The 19,193-nt window shown below is 35.3% G+C and overlaps 2 protein-coding genes and 1 pseudogene across 4 annotated transcripts; 1 reads left to right on the top strand and 2 right to left on the bottom strand.

The window, feature by feature from the left end:
• Positions 1-2,012: 2,012 nt before the first annotated feature.
• On the bottom strand, positions 2,013-9,682 carry LOC140867534 (uncharacterized; annotated as a pseudogene).
• Positions 9,683-10,136: 454 nt separating this feature from the next.
• Positions 10,137-12,255, top strand: LOC140876430 (uncharacterized). The gene is made up of 3 exons (XM_073280388.1): positions 10,137-10,314; positions 10,420-10,500; positions 12,034-12,255. Exons 1-3 carry the CDS (start codon positions 10,201-10,203, stop codon positions 12,052-12,054), a joined length of 216 nt encoding a protein of 71 aa, XP_073136489.1. The 5' UTR covers positions 10,137-10,200; the 3' UTR covers positions 12,055-12,255.
• Positions 12,256-12,589: 334 nt separating this feature from the next.
• LOC140885482 (uncharacterized) lies at positions 12,590-18,873 on the bottom strand. Of its 3 annotated transcripts, none has more exons than XM_073292474.1 (8): positions 18,495-18,873; positions 18,225-18,410; positions 16,921-17,020; positions 16,382-16,444; positions 15,557-15,668; positions 13,877-13,959; positions 13,614-13,708; positions 12,590-13,027 (listed from the first exon to the last, which is right to left on the bottom strand). In XM_073292474.1, exons 2-8 carry the CDS (start codon positions 18,401-18,403, stop codon positions 12,922-12,924), a joined length of 738 nt encoding a protein of 245 aa, XP_073148575.1. In that variant the 5' UTR covers positions 18,404-18,410; positions 18,495-18,873; the 3' UTR covers positions 12,590-12,921. The 3 variants fall into 3 exon arrangements, with proteins under 3 accessions (XP_073148575.1, XP_073148585.1, XP_073148580.1); XM_073292484.1 differs by having other exon boundaries at positions 13,614-13,675; XM_073292479.1 differs by having other exon boundaries at positions 18,521-18,873.
• Positions 18,874-19,193: the final 320 nt, after the last annotated feature.

The following is a 19,193-nucleotide window of genomic DNA, read 5'->3' as shown; positions in this document are numbered from 1 at the left end:
AAATGAGACAAGAGGACAAGAACAAAGATTTTTGTTTATCTTCCCAATCATTGGAGAAGTGTCTACGAACTCAATTCCTCAAATTGCTTTCATAAAATAATACCTACAATGACAATTCCTTCCATATGGGCCCCTTTTTGCATTGCACATTGTCTCCTTGTTTAGCCCTTTACATCGTATTTTAATATAAATTCATTAATCTTAAAATCAAGACCTATCAGAAAGGTTAAGCAGGCCAGCCAACACAATAATAATAAATAAATAAATAAATAAAGACAATGTGTCAATAAATCCATAATTCGAGAGAATCTCAAGTTTCTTCATTTTCATGAGGTGGTGTTCAAGTATCTAAACCATAGACTTGTACATAAGAATCGGTCTTACACCGCATTTTACTGCAAACTCACAACCCAGATATCTAAAGCACGCTTAAAACACCATGAAGCCTTTAACTCGCAGTTTTACTCGCAGCAAAACGGGCACTCGTTAAAGCTGGACACGTAACTTACGAGCTCAATAACCACGATCGTCACATCTTTTCAACTACATAGTGGTGACAAAGAGATCAAACTTCGAAACCTAAAGAACCACATGACATGTTTATTACTGATACAAGTATAAAGTTTGGCCCCCTGGATAAGTTTAGCTTTTGAAAAAGAAAGCTGTCACAGTGTTCTGCCACTACTTTTCTCTTTGATTCCTAATTATATTAGAAAGCATAACATGCCAGTGCCGACTTTGTGTTCCAAAATAAGATTCGAAATTCCACTTTTGTATGCATTTTATATGCAAGTAAAAGGAGTACAGAAAAGAAAAAGACCACTACCGAACAAGTTGAGTCACTAAATTTTCACTTAACCACAATCTGAATATCCAGTAGCAAGTCTGAGAGATAACCATTGGAAAGGAGAAACTGAAACATAAATTTCACTTACCACATAAAATCTTCAACAGCAAGTATCAAAATGTTAGCCATGAAACATACATCATCTGAAAGGAGAACTTGAAATAAAATTTCAGTTGACTCGCTTGGGATCTACAACGGCAATGAAAAAACACCCATTCCGAAGAACAAACTGAAACCATATCTAAGGCAAGATAACCTTTTCCCCCACGTTTTTACATATCTCATTTAACTAACTTCAAGAAATGTACATGCAGAAATGACCGACAGAAAAAGGTTCGACGATGACTGGAATCTCGTGTTGATCCCAGGAAACATTGAATTAGATGGCTCACTATCATCTTTCTGGTCTCCTAAGCAAGAAAGGACCACTATTTCCCATTGGACATGAACATTTTATTTATTAATTTTGCTAAACTTTGATGAATAACTCGGCTCTTTCATTTTCGCGAATGATGCTAACAATAAAAGAATCTGCACTCGTAATTGTGATATTTAATTACACTTATTCTTTATGCGCAAGTTTTCTTGAGGTTGTTAACCTAAACAGAATGTAGATCCTTAAACACAAAACTTAGGCAATTTTAGATGGTCTAAAACAGAGTGGACTACTGGAAAATAGGAGTAAAAAAGCAGCATGGTTACAATAGCAGAAAATAAATCTACTCGTTGAACAAAAAGGATGTTAAAGAAGAAGCAGAACACAGGCAGTCACCAAGAAAAAGACAATCATGTAAACCACCGTGACAAAGTGAATGAAACTTGCCTCGGATGGCAATGATCTCATATAAAAAATAACGTGTTCATTTCAAGTTCCAAAAGAACAGTTCTAACATTATATTTTTAGCACTTCCTCTTGCTTGATCATGAATTCCCAAAATTACCTAGTATAATAACCAAGAAAGTCATCTATTCAGCATTATTCAAAGTCAGTTATAATTTGACCGCTCCAACCAGCACAAAGCTTTCCTGCTCTGGTATCAACTAAAACTCACCAGCATCAATGAAGGCATTCTTTATCACTTAAATAAGATAACATCATTAGATCATATATGTTTTATGTTATAATAAATAAATAAGAGTGTATAACAAGTAACTCATGAACAAATTTAAGGAAGCTGCAAATACATCTGACATTAATTTGGATACTCAAAGTTGAATTTCATGAATTTAGTACAATTTGAATCGATCCAGCTCTAGTTCCAGTTTAAGGCATCAATCACTTACTAACAAATTCAGTCCTAGTGAACTAATGCTTCCAGCCCTTCAAGAAACCATCCACCACATAGGGCTCGAGAAATCCTATGAACTGCAAATCAGGGTAAAATCTTTCAGTTTTGACCATCTTGGATTTCTTCCGATGTAAATCCCTGTTATGCACATAGCCCGAACTACTCTTTTACTGGGCATAAAAGTATAAGCAAAATATGAAAGTGCCCTTCGTTACAACAGCTATTATAATTATTTAGATCGCAGTTAAGAACGTCACATAACATTGTATACCTTAGTCCCATCTTCAGACCACCGTGCGCCATAACCTTCAGCAGTCCTGATCTCTAATATGATTCCATGAGGTGGAACAATATGAATGTTCAGCCAGGTACAATGAGTCAACAAGCAACTGATGACATCCAGAGAGTGCCTATTTTTTTCAGAATCTGGATGAAAAATAAAAGACTTGTAAACTCCAATAAATGTCAGATCCATACTTTTTCGTACGGACAACCTTCTCCAGAATCTCTCAAGGAAATGTCTGCCAATCAATATGAAAATAAATAGATAGATTTTATCCCCAGTAGATGGTCGATATTAACCATTTAAATTCAGTAACTCAAATTAGAACTTGAGCACCAAAACTTAACTAAATGTTTAATCCCAGTGGACTTACACTTATAATATCCCATCTTCCTACTCTATTGCATACATGAGAAAAATAATCACCCAGTTTCCACCACCCTTGTTTCATACAAGTTACAAAGAATTTATTTTTCCACCCAATTTCTGGAAATGGAAGAGTTTTCAACATCTGGAACAAACCAGATGCATTCTATCATAATATTAAGATCCATTTTAGTGATACAAATTTAACATACAACCAACGGTGTTCAGACAAATGAACCCAAAATTTAACAGGACTTCATGATTGTATTTGTGGCCATCAACACAAATCATTAACAGGCTTTCACCATATTTGGGAATGAGTTAGCAGGAGCCACGAGTATGAATGTCAGAAAGAATAAGTGCATTTCTATCGGACCATGTCCTTTTGTCTCAATTGATCAAAGTGAGGTATTAGCATGACAGTTGGCTCCGAATAACGGTAAATAATTATTTCGATCTATAGTTTGCAGCAACAAGAGCATGAACAGCTTAGCATGCAACTTGACCGCCCAGCAAACCATCTTGAAGATCACTATTCATAAGCCCATGAACCAGCTTGCATGCTACTAAATATTAAATAAATTATTTTGTTGCTGGTATAAGAAAAAAAACACCAAAATTTAAAAATAAACTTTTTTATTCGTAATTCCATGCAATACTTACTAAAAAGATCTCATAACATCAAATTATTTACTCTTTTCAAAAAAAAAAACAAAAAAAAAACATCAAATTGTTTACCATTCATATACTCAAAATATAATCATGATGTGACAATATCAACAACCACCAATTAAGTTTATGAGAGAAAGAAGTAAATGCGATAAAACTCATTTGTCAAGTCTCATATAGATTCTGATCTATCTAGAAAGGTGAAGATAAAAAAGCACAAAGAGGGGACAATAGATAAAGTTTACCAATATGAAAAATATTTTAGAGAAGCAGAAGAATAACAATTTATCCATGAAGTCAGCTCAAGATCAAGTTTTACATTTGATCAAAGACCACCAAGCTCAAGTTTGAAAAGTTTGCCATGATCAAATCAATCACAACTAATTTCCACCTGTAATCTCACCTTCTGAAGTACAAAATGAAAAATCTGAACCTAAAACTCAGTTCAAGCTAGATTGGTGAAAATTCCTTCAACAGATACGATGACAATTTCGTTGATAGGTGTTGATAAGCCAGGCGAAAATCAATAATCTTGAGTTCATATACTGACAAGGTTCAATTATGAAGAAAATAATCAAATTGAACTGACCATTTCCACATAAGGTACCCCAGTATCCTTTGCTGCTTCTATTGGCATGCTTTGCTAGGGACCTGGCACCAGCTGTCAAGGTTGAATTTTTTACCTCAAGCAAATAAAATATGGAAACATAAATAGTGACAAACTAATGCGTCATTTAACAACTACATGCACACGTAAAATCATATCATGAATCAGAATGACACAAGATAGAGGGCACTATTCACCGAATAGTAAAATGGATTTGAAAATCCTATAGAGGCATTGTCATACATGTGGATTATGTAGTTCCGAAAAGGTGGAGAGCAGAGTGGATGGTGGGGGAGGAAGTAGTTCAGGAACTGTCCCGACAGTATGAACAAAGCCCAATAGTCTTTGAATTCCCTCATAGCTCAGTCCCTTCAAGAGTAAATTTATTGTCAATCTACAACATGTTTCTTGCACAAATTCTGAGTTTGATTCAAAAGGCATAAACATGTAAACGAGTTATGGACCGGGGGTGGTTACCCAAAAAACACAAATGTATGCTCCATACGTAGATGACACAGATTTTGCAAATGCATGTCATGCGTGTTCCATGCCTTCTGGACTATCACAAACTTGAAATGACAGGAAAAAATGCATAATATTGTATGGGATAATTCATTTACAAGAGTCTAAAACATACACAAGGAAGCATTCTTCCAGACATTATTGAAACAAGAAGGTTGAAGATGCTAGAACGCTAAAGAGCTCTTATCCTAATGATGCATTGTTTTAAATCATGTGAACAGTCGGAGTTTAAAACACATTTTTCAAAAGAAAATAATATCAATAATAAAAGAACATGAAAAAGAAGAACACATTATAAACCATGTTTGCGAATATTATTTTCTAAATGTATGGATACACCTCTGCAACAATTATAATCTCAAACCCGAGACCTCGTCTAAATCTGGGTGACCTTTGGTGTCAAATACACTACAAGCCATCGGCGGAACATATCATGGTGAAAGAGAAAGTTAATATCTCTGGGTGAATGCTGATGAAACCCCACCTTATATGGAAGCCATTCCACAACATTGCGCACAAGTAAATCAGGAAGATAATAGCAAAAGAAACTTTCAGCAGTAAAATCCTAGCTCAGACAAAGTTGCTTGCTGACCTACAAGCTAACATTGACAACTAGAAGATAGACAAGGCATCCTAAACTAATCACACATTCCACTCAGATGTCACAGTCGATGCTCAACTAAGAGTAAGAAACTCCCCTATTTAATAAGAAATATCCATCATATCCATTCCATGATCTATTCCCACTTCAAAAGGCAATAGTGTATTCATTTATAAATAAACCGAACTTGACATAATGATGACTTAATGAGACACACAAATAAAAACATATGTGTGATAAAAAGCACCCAAATAAGGATATCACATGCCTCTGAGGGCACTCACTTGAATGATGGACGTCATTATTTGGTATAGCTGGGAAGTTGGTCTTCTGACACATATAGCAAGGACACCATTCGACCTTTCCTTCTCTTCGGAGTAGAAGCCTCTATAGATTTGCACACCTGAAAAATTTTGGTAAATACATAATTTTAGAAAGACTCATTTCAGTTATGATGGCATTCTCTTTTCCTCAATTCTGCACTTCATGATAGCTTAGTTTGGAAATAACTTTTGAGAAGGCTGTTGATCCATATCAAGTTCTTATTTGGATAGCCTAAACAATCACCGACCATGGGGACAGCAGGACAGATTGTGCCCCCAAGTAATATGTGAAACCAGCTAACTTGAGATTTGTCAGAAATAAATTTTTTTCTCTCAACATTTCCAAGTTACGCAGATCATTTGTTTATATATCTCATGCTACATGACCCTGAAATTGCAAAGATTAAATGGGATCACCTATTCACATATGACTTGAAAATTGAAATGACTGAATGCGAGATAAGGTACGACTGAAAATGAATTAAGGGATAAAATTAAAATGAATTTGAGTGTATAAACATCGAGTGAATTCTTGGGAATGCTTTAAGGGCATGAACCGTAAAATAGCATTGGCCAAAAAAACTTTAAAGTTAACAAGTTGTCGCTGAAAAAACAAAGGCGTTGACAAAAAAATGAAAATATCAGGATTTGATGTGTCTGTATACATTATTAAAAAAAGTGGTATACTTTTGCAGCAAGCAAGCAGACGAAAAAGCATAAAAAAATAGTAATGTACTATGTGTGCAAACTGCACATGCTTCATAAGTACAGGGAACATGTTTTTCAGAATCAAGAATCCAGCACACTTTCAGTATCAAAGAATCCAAAGCAATACTACCTTCTTCAATACTTTTTACTCCTGGAAGAACTTTTTCAAGACTTTCTGCTTGCAATAGATCATGGAATGAAGTATATTGGTGGACATCCTGATAGACTAACAGCTTAGCATGATAACAAACTTGGTGAAGACAAAATACTGCAAGGAAAACACTAACACCTGAACTTGAAGCATCAAACATCTGTTGAGAAGAATTACGTCGCCAGGCTTGATTCTAACACTCAAAAAAATAATTTTGAAAGACAAAGAAATGGGATAAAAATATTAGAAAGGCTAACTTCTTAATATTTTGTTTCTAGAACAAGTTGTGGCAGGCTTCCAACACACAGTCAACGCTTAGTGTAATTATTGAGCATAACATGAAAGTATAAATATACATATGTAATACACACATGTGGGTTCCCCTATTGACAAATATAAATGTAATGAAAACGCCCATTTAACAATTTCTAGTATAACTTCGCATAAAATACATTCTTACAAACTTTTTGCTAACAAAATCAAATGAAATTATTGCGCAAATTGCAAATTATCATCAATCTTCATAATAAATACTAACTTCGTACAAAAAGTGCTGCTGTGGTATGATTGCTCAGCTAATTAAATTTTGTAAATTAGCTGAGAAAATTGACTGGTAGATGATTATCCTAACTAATTATGGTAGATAAATTGAATCTAATTTGAATCATTCTTGATGATGGAATATTTAATAATTAAACTGGTCATTCTGGATTGATCCAGATTTACTTGTTTATGACGCTAGCTTTTTTCTGTTAAATACACCTACAAAATGCTTCAAAATATTATTTTACAACAACATGGTGAGCTGACAGCTAAACTTGTCGTAATGCTATATCCAAAATTAATAGTAGTATAACAGCAAAATTTCTAACTAATTTTTTTCTCCCATGTTTATTAGTACCCCACTTAACCACACCAGTGAGTTACAGCATGATCAATGTCATGGTTCTGCCTTCAATTAATTGCGTAAAATTTAACTACTTGCATGTTTTTATATAGGGTGTGATAAAGGTGAATTACATTGATCCAGCATGACCGCCAATTAGTTAATGGACAACCAAGCCTACCCATTTAAGATCTAAAACATTAGGTTGACCGTTGATCAGAGAAGTTAGTAAAAGAATCTTGTGCCTCTTACTAGAATTTTCAAAACTGGAGTTTTCAGCTAAGTTGATACAACTAGGTTCAAACACTTTCTTCATAAGCACAATTCCAGGATTTGCTCATTCTAACATTTAGTTGTTCAATCTGTTTAATGCTTTTATGATTAGCTTGAGGAGTTTAATTAGAAAGAACTTTGAGTATTCATATGATTTCAGTTCTGTTTTGAGAATTTTGTCTACATGGTTTCATACATCCGCCTTCTTTTCCCATGGTGTTAGGCATCAAGGAATTGGTTGCGTTATAGTTTACCCGCATGGTATTCTTTAACCAACTATAAAGGCAACACGATGACAGGGGATTTTCTGCTGAGCAAGGCGGCCTCACATATGATAGGGGAAAAAAAAAAGCATACCTTCGATAGTCACCGACAGCACACCTTCCTTCAACAATTTTTAGTCCATCTGCATAAGGTTAAAAAATGGTGTCCATGACCAGATTGAAGGTATTAAACAAATATAGACAAAAATTGATGGAATGATAATACCAAAATGCAGACTCAAACCAAGAAAATTAATACCGCTGAGCTGGGAAAAGAAAGGCTCCTGTACGTGAATCTCAAAGTCCACTTCTTTCAGCATCTATAAAATATATATTTCCAACAGAGTGAACTCGAGAAGCTTTGTTTTCAAAATAAAATAAGAATGATGCCCAAATAGCATTATCGGTCTTACTTTCTTTAAAGCGGCACTCTCTTCCACAATCAGCTTATTCCATTCGTCTTGTTTACACTTGAAGGAGAAGTCATCATGCACTTGTGTAAGTTCTTCATTATACACACAAAAGGCTCCAGAATAGATGGACTGATAAAGAGACCGAGCCACACGCTTATATAACGGGTACGATGGAATTCCTCTAAAATGCTCTGGAAATTTTGGTATCAGACTCTTAGTAACATAATCTTAATTAAGACTCATGATACATTCAAATTTCAAAACGTCATAATATACACCACACACACACACACACACACACACACACACACACATTCAAAACGTGACCTATGTGACACTGACCGTTTGGTTGAGTGGCATCATCCCTCCCAAAAAATAGGAGGTCATGGGTTCAAAACCCAACAAACCCCACCCCTAGCGCAAAAAAAAAGGCCTAAGCTGAATGATCCTTGGAAAGAAGATTAACGACCATAGAGTTTTTTATGATACCTACGTCACTCAAATTAATAGATATGCATCCATGAAGGTAAACACTGTTGGTTAAAACATTAAACGAATATCATTCTTCACTATGAAAAAAAAATAGTTAATAAAGATATAAATATACAACTGGAGGGCAGAAAAATCCTCCACACACAAATTCGTAAGTTGAAACCAACCCGTATACAAACCTTCTATTACTCTTAAGTGTTTTAATTCAAATTTCACCTCTGAAGCTGCTACAACAGATTTTTATTAGTTCACTCGCAGACATTTGTGTGTGAGAGTTTAGACAGCAGGTATAACCCAAAATTACATGGACAAACACACACGGAGTTGAGCCAAAAAGATCCTGACACTAAAGGCAGGTTGTAACTGTGCTGCTTAATTATCTTTAAAATTATGAAATCAAAACGTTGCTCATTTCAATTCAAGGAACCATACAGCAAGAACAAGGCTTTTACATTGATAATAGTGAAGCCTTCAACATAACTAGCAAACTCATAGTTCATCTCTCCCAAGTGGCCAAGTCTATCTCAGTTCATCTCTAAGCAAACAAAACAATCACATTAACAGTTGAGGAAAGGAAATGATGGAGCAAGAAAAGTATGGCAAAAATAACAACTGAAAGACGCACAAACCATTGATGATTTGAAGTCTCAGACCCACGAGCAACCGGGAAGAAAAGACTAAGAGATAAGCAAAAGGAAAGCGGAGACATCTTATATAAGTTGTTAAACTAGAAAGGGAGCTGTTACCATCATTAGTGGGCAGCAGGGGATCGGAGGGGTCAGCTCTGAGAAGGTTGGCGCGGTAAGCATTTGAAAGTCCGCAGTGGATTTTCCCTTGAGTGGAGGAAATCAAGGTGAATTTCAGCAGCTCTTCAATGCAGTCGTGCAGTTGCACCCGGGGAGAATCATCCGGCGGCGACCGCCGCTGCGGCGATTGATCCATTGCCTTTGAAGTTGATGATCGATATGTTATTTATTTTAATAATTAGAAATTAGAAATTATTCACAAACTATGACATTTTTTACTAAGAAATTGATTTGGGTCGTGATGTTAAATAAAACCATTGGCCTGGCTCCTGAATTCGGCCCCTCGAACAATTAGAAGCAGGGCCGGTGTTTGAAATTCTGGCCCATTAAATATTTTGGGAGATTGGTGCCAGGCTTTTAAAACAGCCCTTGAATAATTTATTCGGCCCATTACATATGTTTAAAATTTTTAAAATCTGGCCCGTTACATATTTTTTTAAAAGTTTGGTCCAGTATTTTAAACATGGCCCCACGAAAAATTAAGATAATGGGCCGGGTCCTGAACCTCGGCCCCAGGAACCGTTAGATGCATGGGCCAGATTTGAAAACCCAGCCCATTACTTTAGAGAAAGTTTGGATTCATGTTTTAAAATACTGTTGAGAAATGATTAATCCTGCAATTCAATAATATCATCCTTCAAAAAAAATCCTCAATATATCATAGAAATCACTCCCATATTTTTATCAAAAATCGACGGAAAATGATTCGAACGAGGATGTTATGGTTCAGTTTTGGCTTCGCTTCCGCGTCGGCGAGTATTGCTCATTTTATGTACAAAGATCTCTGGTTCGATCGCAATTCTATTGCATCCGATGTAAGATTCCAATTTACAATCCCCAAATTTGTTTGCATCTTGAATGTTGAATTTATGGAACTGAATTTGGTTTATTTTGTATCTTTTGTGTGATTGTGAGTACAGGTGAAGGAAAGGTTTCAATCGTTGGACAGCAGGGTTTCCAATCTAGAATCGGTCCTCTCCAGCAAAACCAATGCACCCCAGGTACCCTTTCCCATTCTTTAGCGATTTTTTCAAATATTACTTTTTTTTTGTGTGTTAGAATTTGGATGTACTAGAGTCAAACTGTGTGAAATGGAAGCTGAAGTATGCTCATTAATCCATTTCATTTCATCTGGTGTTCGTAATTATTATTTATATTATATATGGCATGCTGAAATTGCCTCGAGCTTTCTAAGGTAGTTCCCAAACACTACCTAAGTTACCTAGCCAAGACCTTCAATAAATTCTTGTGCTTTTGAGGTTTAGCTCTGGGCTTGGCCTCCTTGGTCATGGGAATGTGTCTTATGGACTTTTAATTACTCGTTTCTAGGTAATCTATTTATATCTCTGTTAAAATCTGGTAAGAAATCATATATCCTGTATTGGAAATAAGAGGAATGACATTCTTTGCATAAGAATCTATGAAGAAGGATATCTCAATGTTCGGTCATCTCGAATAAAAAGTGTTGTTGAGGCGCACCTATGCAAGTGACTAGTGTATTGGATGGAGTTGGGACGAGTCCATTTGCTATTGAAAAATGCAAATATTTTGTGAGTTTTATTGTCCTTGGTGATGCACAGTTATGAAATCGCCTCTGCACAATTATGAAATCGCCGCTGCATTCTTAAATCTTTCTCTGTTCGCTCACACACCAAGGATTTTAAAATTGTGGGCAGAGAATGTGGCGTCCCCGACAGCATTTCATACCCATAGAACTTCCCTTTAAAAAAATCAATGACCATTTGAAACCGGTAACTGAACCTGAAATTATTGCTTCCTCGCTCAACTCTTTTCCTTGAACCTTCTTATGGAAGCCCCAATCGTCAAGAACCTGATTGTGTTTACCGACAAGCCAATGTATCCGATGTTAAGGATTTGGGTCGGGGAACTTGTCCTCTCAGGCATCATCTTCAAAAAGATGCAATTATCTCCGCCTGTGTCCAGCGTCCTTATATAATAGCCGATAAGTTGTAAATATTAACTGAAACTATTCAAACCATCAATCTGTTAAAAAGCATTTCAGTATTTGGAGTAGATGTGGTTATCAATTAGCTATATGCATTGACTTTAATCTATATAGCCTTCTTTTCCATCTACATAATGTTTCTGGTAAATGTTGTAGTTAGATGAGCAAACTACACAAAATATCACCTCACCCTTCCTAAAATATAAAAGCAAACTACACAAAATCTCACCTCACCCTTCCTAAAATATAAACCAAACTAAAGCAGAAACATGCTAATAAATGTTCTTCCTATCATACATGACTTTCATCCTTACCGTCTAGAAATTAGATTGGCTCGATCAAGTTGTAGGAATCGTCTCAAGCATTGAGAAATCTGTTCTTGGTGGCCTTTGTACGGCTAAAACATGATGATGTTATAAATGGCGTCAAATAATGTGATCATTTATGTGCTTGTAGCCTTTTTTATCACACAGGGTAATTATTCGGTTGGCAAAATCGAATTCATATTTTCAATACTATTCATGTGTAGCTCCTGGGTGGGTCTTTTAATATGTCTTACGTCTTGCAGGATGAAGAAACTGTTGGATGAAGGTTCGGATTTTTGCAGCTGTAGTGTACACTCTGAGTCTCGGGAACTAATGCATAGTCAAATCTAAGCTGTAACAACCTTGTGACTACCACCGACCCCGCAACTATGTTTGCAATGTTTTGTGTAAAATTGAAATTGATTGAAGTTCCGGCTTATCATGATCATGCTTTTGTAGCATATTCATCATCAAAATTTGCGATTGATATGTTTTTTTATATATAAAAAAAACACACACACAGAGGAAGAAGAAGAAAAAGTGAATATACTTTTGCGACGGGTAGTTTGATCTTGCAAATTATTAAAAAACTTGAATTCCAAATGACGTTGCAAATTATTAAAAAACTTGAATTCCAAATGACGTTAATCTTTGATGTATTTAAAGCTAATTATTGCAAGTATTAATAATAAAAAAAAATTGGACAAGTTCGAAGAAAGTAAATTTAAAATCTTCCAAAAATTAAGTTTCTTAATCAAATAATATGGATTTACAATCCATAATTTCAAATATTAAAATATACTAAATGTTCATTGAACACGCCATTCGACATTACGCTAATATTGTCCTCGACCATTAACCTCTTATTTGTTCTTGTAAAAGTTAATGATACAAAATGAATCTTCTAGAATCCTTTACAATTCATACAACATTGGTACTTTATTACGCTAATCTAAAGTAACTACATCTTATATCTCGTAATTGCTAAAAAGCACAAAATTTATAGAATATTACCCCTCACCAATAGACAACAAAAGGGATGAGGTCCAAAATCACAGGTAGAGCCTTTTTCCCTTTGCTGTAACAGTTCGGCTCCTGTTCAATAACTCCGTTTTAACGACTATCCCTGGGCGGATTCAATGGCCGCAGGATCAATGAATGGGGAAAGTCGAGGGTGGAAGAATGGTACTGGCTAACTCTTCATTCACTTTAGGGAGCGGAGGCATCTTCTTCATCGTCAGGCCCATGCCGTTCAAGCTGGACATTTCAGATGATACTTAATAACCAACAAAGGGAAAAATAATAATAATAATAATAACGAGACAACAAAAGAGAAAAAGAAACCAATGCCAAAAACTATGGATAAATAGATGATTATGTTCTTGTAACACTCAACAAACTCGTTGAATGCGAAAGTAGCTCCAAAAACCCAGCAAAAAGGGTCTAAATTTGATCTTTTAGCACTCGTTAGATGGGATTCTTAGGCTCCCAACTTGGTTACAATTGGATATATGATGGGATATAAGAGTGGTCATTACGAAGAACGCCAAGTTGGAAATCTTGCTTTGACAATCACTATACCGAATTTGTTCCATCTTTCCTAAATTGCTGATTATCATAGTATTTTAAAAGCCAACAGCTATACACCTGTTGGCGTTATTTAGAAAAATCTCCATCATCTAAGCTTGTGCTTCCTACTTGATACACACAGTTAACTTCAGTAATATTTGTGTTATAGTAGGCTTGACGGCAACATCTTCAAGATAATGTGTTAGTTGCTAAAAGTCGCAGCATACTTGTGAACAAAAGAAGAATACAGCACCCAGAATCAACTAATACGTACTTGTTCAATATTTTGTAAATGTTTTCTCGCGCTTGATTCAGAAGTCCAATGTTTTCGTGTATCTGAAAAATGAGAGAAATTGCATCAGCTTTTTCCTGCAAAAAAACACCTTTTCACTTCTAATAATTCTAACTGTGTTATGTTGGAAATATAACATATACAGAACGAAAATATCATGCTAGGACATGAATGAATGCCCCGTAAAATGCCATATTGGCGGGTAAAAAATTTTCCCAACTATTTTTCCAAATGTTATGCTTGACCTGATGAGCAGTAAGATTCGAAGATATCTGTTTAAAGGCCCAACAATTTTGCTGAATAAGCCGTCGAGTGTCACCAGTGACATCTGCATGTAAAGCATCAATGCCCAAAGAAGCTGAGAGGTTAATGTTGAGGTAAACAATTAAGTTCACTATCGATATTCAAATATGTATATGCAAAGTTTAATGTTTTCAAGTGGCAAGTTTTCTTGAGCTATTAAACGAAAAGATTGCAGCAGCATCTGTCTTGAAGGCTGAAGCTAGCATTCTTCTCTAACCTCATAGAAGAATGATTTAAACATATTAGAAAAATGACTCTGCGGTGTAAAAAAGCTATTATCAATCAGTGGTATCATAGTTGCGCCTTCAACAACACATGCATAACTCGTTAGTGTTTATTTGGAATTTTTTGTCATGGCAAAAAAAAGGGATAGTAACATAATCCGCGGGAAAATTGGACAAAGTATCACTTGATTTCAATTGTTACATAATAGTAGAGATGCAACTTTTAGGATACAGTAGTTCTCTAAGCCAAAATAGTTAGCTCTAAGCTAGGGTCCTCATATATAGTTCTCATCCGGACTAGCATGCTTCATAAATCTGAATTAGTACAAACTAAACTTACATTTGAATCAACATATTCTGAGGATTCTGCTTGCCACTATTCAGCGTCCATGGGTGATGAACATGAAGTTTATTCTAATCTACTACAGAGGAAAACCGAGATTCATTTAAAGGAACTTATGCAAATTCTCTACGACGCGCACTATGCTTACAAAAAACTTCATTCAATGCAGAAACCTCGTGGTGGTTTTCTTTTGGTACCTCACTTAAATTCCTTCATCATGATCGCTCGAAATTGACCACAGTTTTCTATTCCAATAAGCACGGCATGCTTTATGAAGGTTTCAGACCTTTTATCATAGAAAAGTTAAGCTTTTATGTTACATATATATTGATTTCACATCAACAGTCAGCCACAACTTCATTTCTTCGAGGAACTAATCCAACCCTGGCAAACCATATCATCAGTAACCACTAACATATTAACTAATTAGAATAACTTCTACAAAACATTGGAAATAGAATGCAAGTACATATGTGGGATATCTAATGAAAACGGCTTGCTTTCAGCTTATATCAACACTGCCCCCAGTCATTCAACACACGATACATTTTGAGATTCTTGGGTAAAATTTTATAAGATAATTGTAGAGTATCAGTTAAGGACATTAAACCTATTTCCTAAAACTCTTGTCACTATCGACTGAGCCAGTCTCATCTCAAATCACATTTGGTCTAGGCAATTAATTTTCAATATTGCATTAGATTTCAACATTGATCAGTGAGACCCATCAAATTTAAGAAGTTGGTGAATATCTGTACTGCAAACACTTGGTGTATGTTAAAACCATACCTTAAGTTTTCATTCTTTTTTCCACAAACACTAGTGCAAAAAAATTAGTTCACAAACTTGAGCCCATTTAATCGGAAACATTCTTTCTTAATTCATAATAACAGCAAAAGCATCTAAAATGCTGCAGGAAATGAGAGATCCTGACAAAGGCACAAATATGTCTATTGTGCATGGTCCTTGCAAGTTGCTACTACCTGATATAGCAGGTTCTTATGATTTATAAACTTCTAACAACCACAATGTTTGAATTAAAAAAATGATCCTACCATTGTATGATATGCCATCATCATAGCTATCAGAAGCCATCCCTGAGGCATGAGAAAAACCCGACTGGATGGCGAAGCGAGAAGGCTTTGTTGAAGAATCGACGACCTTTTCCTGAGAAAAAAATATATAACATTTTCCTTGAGCTTCTGAAGTCTATGTAAGAGATCCATGGAAATACGCATGATAACAGACGATTATATAGTCTAGTAAGAATTGATTAAGGAGTCCATGATGATAAAAAACAAGGATTAATCAGGGGAAGGATCCTTCAACGATTGTAAGATTAGCCAAACCGTAATTGGTGACTGGAATTGATCATAAGTTATGACAAATTTCTGTAAATATCATATCGATTTATCACACACATAAATATCAAGGACAGCACAAATTAATGGAGAAACGATGGTCAAAACACTGACTGATACTGTAAGAAAAGTTTATGAATGCTCAGTTTTCTCCAAATGAAGGTCCTACATCACCAGGAAATACTTATCCACGGTTAAAAAACTAAGAGTTTCGAAATTAAACTGTAAGGATGGGATGTTATAGATCGAACCTATAGGAAATAATACTGCTGAGCAAGTAGAAGGTGAAATGTTTATTTGTATCACACAAAGCAAACAAAAATTTTATCAAAGTGTCGTCTCCAGTGGGGAATTTGAGATGCAGATGGTACGCTTAAACATTTACCGTTAACATTAAATTTCTACTGCATACTGAGAGCATGAGCTATTTTCTCTAATAAGCTGTAACAAATATACATCCAATGATTGTCTGGAGTAACATACTAAGATTTAATAACGAACCAAAGAGAAAGCACAAACCTTTCTTTCTTTACTTTTCCTTGCATTGAAATCATCTTTTTTTCTCTTGGTGATTTCTTTCTTCTGAAGGCACGAAAGATCACTCGAGATAAGTATATACTGATATGCCAAATTTGTGTTAATCTATTAATAAATATGTAAAACCAACTTAAAGTCGTGAAGTACACATTGTCTCAGGGGTGTGGGATTCTCAATTGAAACATTACATGCTCATGAACTTCTTCTCAATCTTTTACAACCAATCGCAACAACAGAAGCACGGAAAAGGCAAAACCATCCAAATGTCCTTAAAATTAAACCACACAAAACTAAATTTCTATTTCACCCATCAAACAAAAGAAACTAAAAAATTTTCAGGAAATTATAGGAAAACAGATTTAAAAAATAACATTTGGACTATTAATCTTGTCAGTCAATGGGATAAAATCCCACAAATGACAAGGGCGAGGATCCCATCTCCCATATTTTCAAAACTCGAGCATAAATAGGCTACTAGATGGCATAGTAACCCATTCTACGCTTATGGAAAAAAAATTCACCGTCATCCATCTGCAGCGCAATGCAACATCGCGAACCGTCTTGTTATTTAGCTGCACAGCAATCTTCGCATAGCGGATAATGTTTGATTCAGAGGCATATCTGCAATGTATGTTGTAACATGAAAAAATCAGCAAAATAATTGCATTGGGCAATTGTATCATAATAATTCTCATGAAAAATTATTGATCTTTACCAACACTCGGAGAGTATGAAGGGTTGATAGAGAGACAAAAACTCCAAATACTAAAGATTTGCGGTAAAAGCATTTAAAAACTGAACAATAACTTCACTTTTCATCGATAACATTTTTAGATGCAACTTGACTTCATTATGTTTTTTCATGCAATGGAATGGTCATCTTTGAACACTTTTCTCATTTCCCTGGCACATCTTGGATATACGACATTCAAACCGTCATTCCTGCAAATTATTTCCCAAACTTTTATCCTTTAGTTAACAGACTATTTCACACATAACACTTCATGCCGCTGAATGTTTTTTCTCAGAGCACAAAATAAATAATTTCATTCTGGGTGAAGGTTTGTATTGTATGAACTCTTGAAAACCCCATCAATAATATCCAGTAATAACAAAGAATACCAAATTCTCAAGCACGAGTCCAGCCCCAAATTACACTGCGTAAATAGTTCATTTCTGCATAATCATGCATCTGAATTTGAATGAAAAAGTCCTACTCCCACTCTAATCCCCTTCCCTTCTCACTCCAAATGCTGAATTACGATGAAAGCAAAAGAAAAGAGTATGCTTAGAAGAAAAGAAACGAAATCTGCATCAATAATAGATCTAAATATAGAAAGAAATCATAAATATTTTTTTCCAAGATGTGACCAATAACTACAGTTGATGTGGTTAGTGGTGAGAAAGCCCGTTTAATGATTATCCCATCACACTTTCTTGACATGTAAAGCAGACGGAAAGAGAAAAAAGGGAGAACTTAGCAACTAAGAAACTAACACCTAAAAAAAACCAAAGAAATAAATAAAAACATAAAAAATATCTACCATATCCGAAATCCCTCTCAATAAATGATCTAAAATCTGCAACACAAATACCATTTCCCGTAGAAAATCCTAAACCACATAATAAATTTCATCACGAGTCTTCGCATGCAAATCAAGATACACCATGAAAATTAAGAAAGAAAAAGAATCAAACAAATCCCAAATCTCAACAAACATCAGCAGCAGCAAGAACTTGAGAAATCCAAGAGGATTTCAAAATTTAATCAAACAGTAAACTTCAAAAGAAAAATCAAGAAATAAAAAGATTCAGATGATCTCACTTGGCCAAACCTTCCTCCAACATAGTTTGTTCCTCAGGAGTCCACTCCATAGAAATTGTCTGTTGATGCTGAAAAGTTGGCACGCCCCACTCCCCACTGACCGAGCTTCCATTGTATGGAGAAACGGAGCTATGCCCTTGTTGTGCCCCTTCTTTAAATGCCCCACTTGAGCCAGCCATCAAACAACTACACATACCAAAAGAAAAATCTCAAGAACCAAGATTGAACAACTTCAAAAATCCCAACAAAAGAACCAATCCGAAGACATACCCAGTAAAAATGAAGAATCTTTTTACCAAGAAAACAAGAATCGAGGGTCCGCGGCCTGGGTTGGAATAATAGTTGATGAAAAAGATTATTCTTTTCAGTTTGAGGAGGGCTCTAAGCTACTGAATCCAAGGACTTTAAGAGTGTGAAGGGCCAAAAAAAGCAAGAAGGAATCTCAAAGTGCGCTTAGCGAGGCGTAGTATGCGAATGGAAGCAATTTTTTTGGTGTGGCTATTTATATATTTTGGTTGCATGCGTGTGTGAAAATGGGACCTGAGATTTTGTTATTTTCCAAAAGCGAATCGACACTGCAGAAACTGTTCGTATCTGGGTCTGGGATTTTTGGGGAAGATTGTGCCCATTTTAGCTCGTTACCCACCCATCCACAACTCATTTCCATTACCAAAATATTATACTATATGCTTGCAATATATAAATAATATACAATTTTATGCTATGTTTTTTTTTTCCAGAATAATATTAAAATAAAGATAAAAATATCTTTAGATTGTGCTGGATTTGTGTGTGTGGGAGTGGGCGCTGACACATTGACAGCATCTTTTTCTATCCCCTTCCTTATTTTTACTTTCGAAAATAAAGTTTTGTTCTTTTTGCTTTTGGCTTCGTTGGTTGTATGTGACATTTGTTGTGTACTTGATTTTACTTCATATTTTATTTATATAAATATAAATAATTTCTTTT

Source organism: Henckelia pumila, chromosome 1 (assembly GCF_033568475.1).
Source record: "Henckelia pumila isolate YLH828 chromosome 1, ASM3356847v2, whole genome shotgun sequence".
NCBI classification, from domain to species: domain Eukaryota; kingdom Viridiplantae; phylum Streptophyta; class Magnoliopsida; order Lamiales; family Gesneriaceae; genus Henckelia; species Henckelia pumila.
The sequence above is the reverse complement of the archived record's forward strand: the minus strand, read 5'-3'. Positions and strand labels throughout refer to the sequence as shown.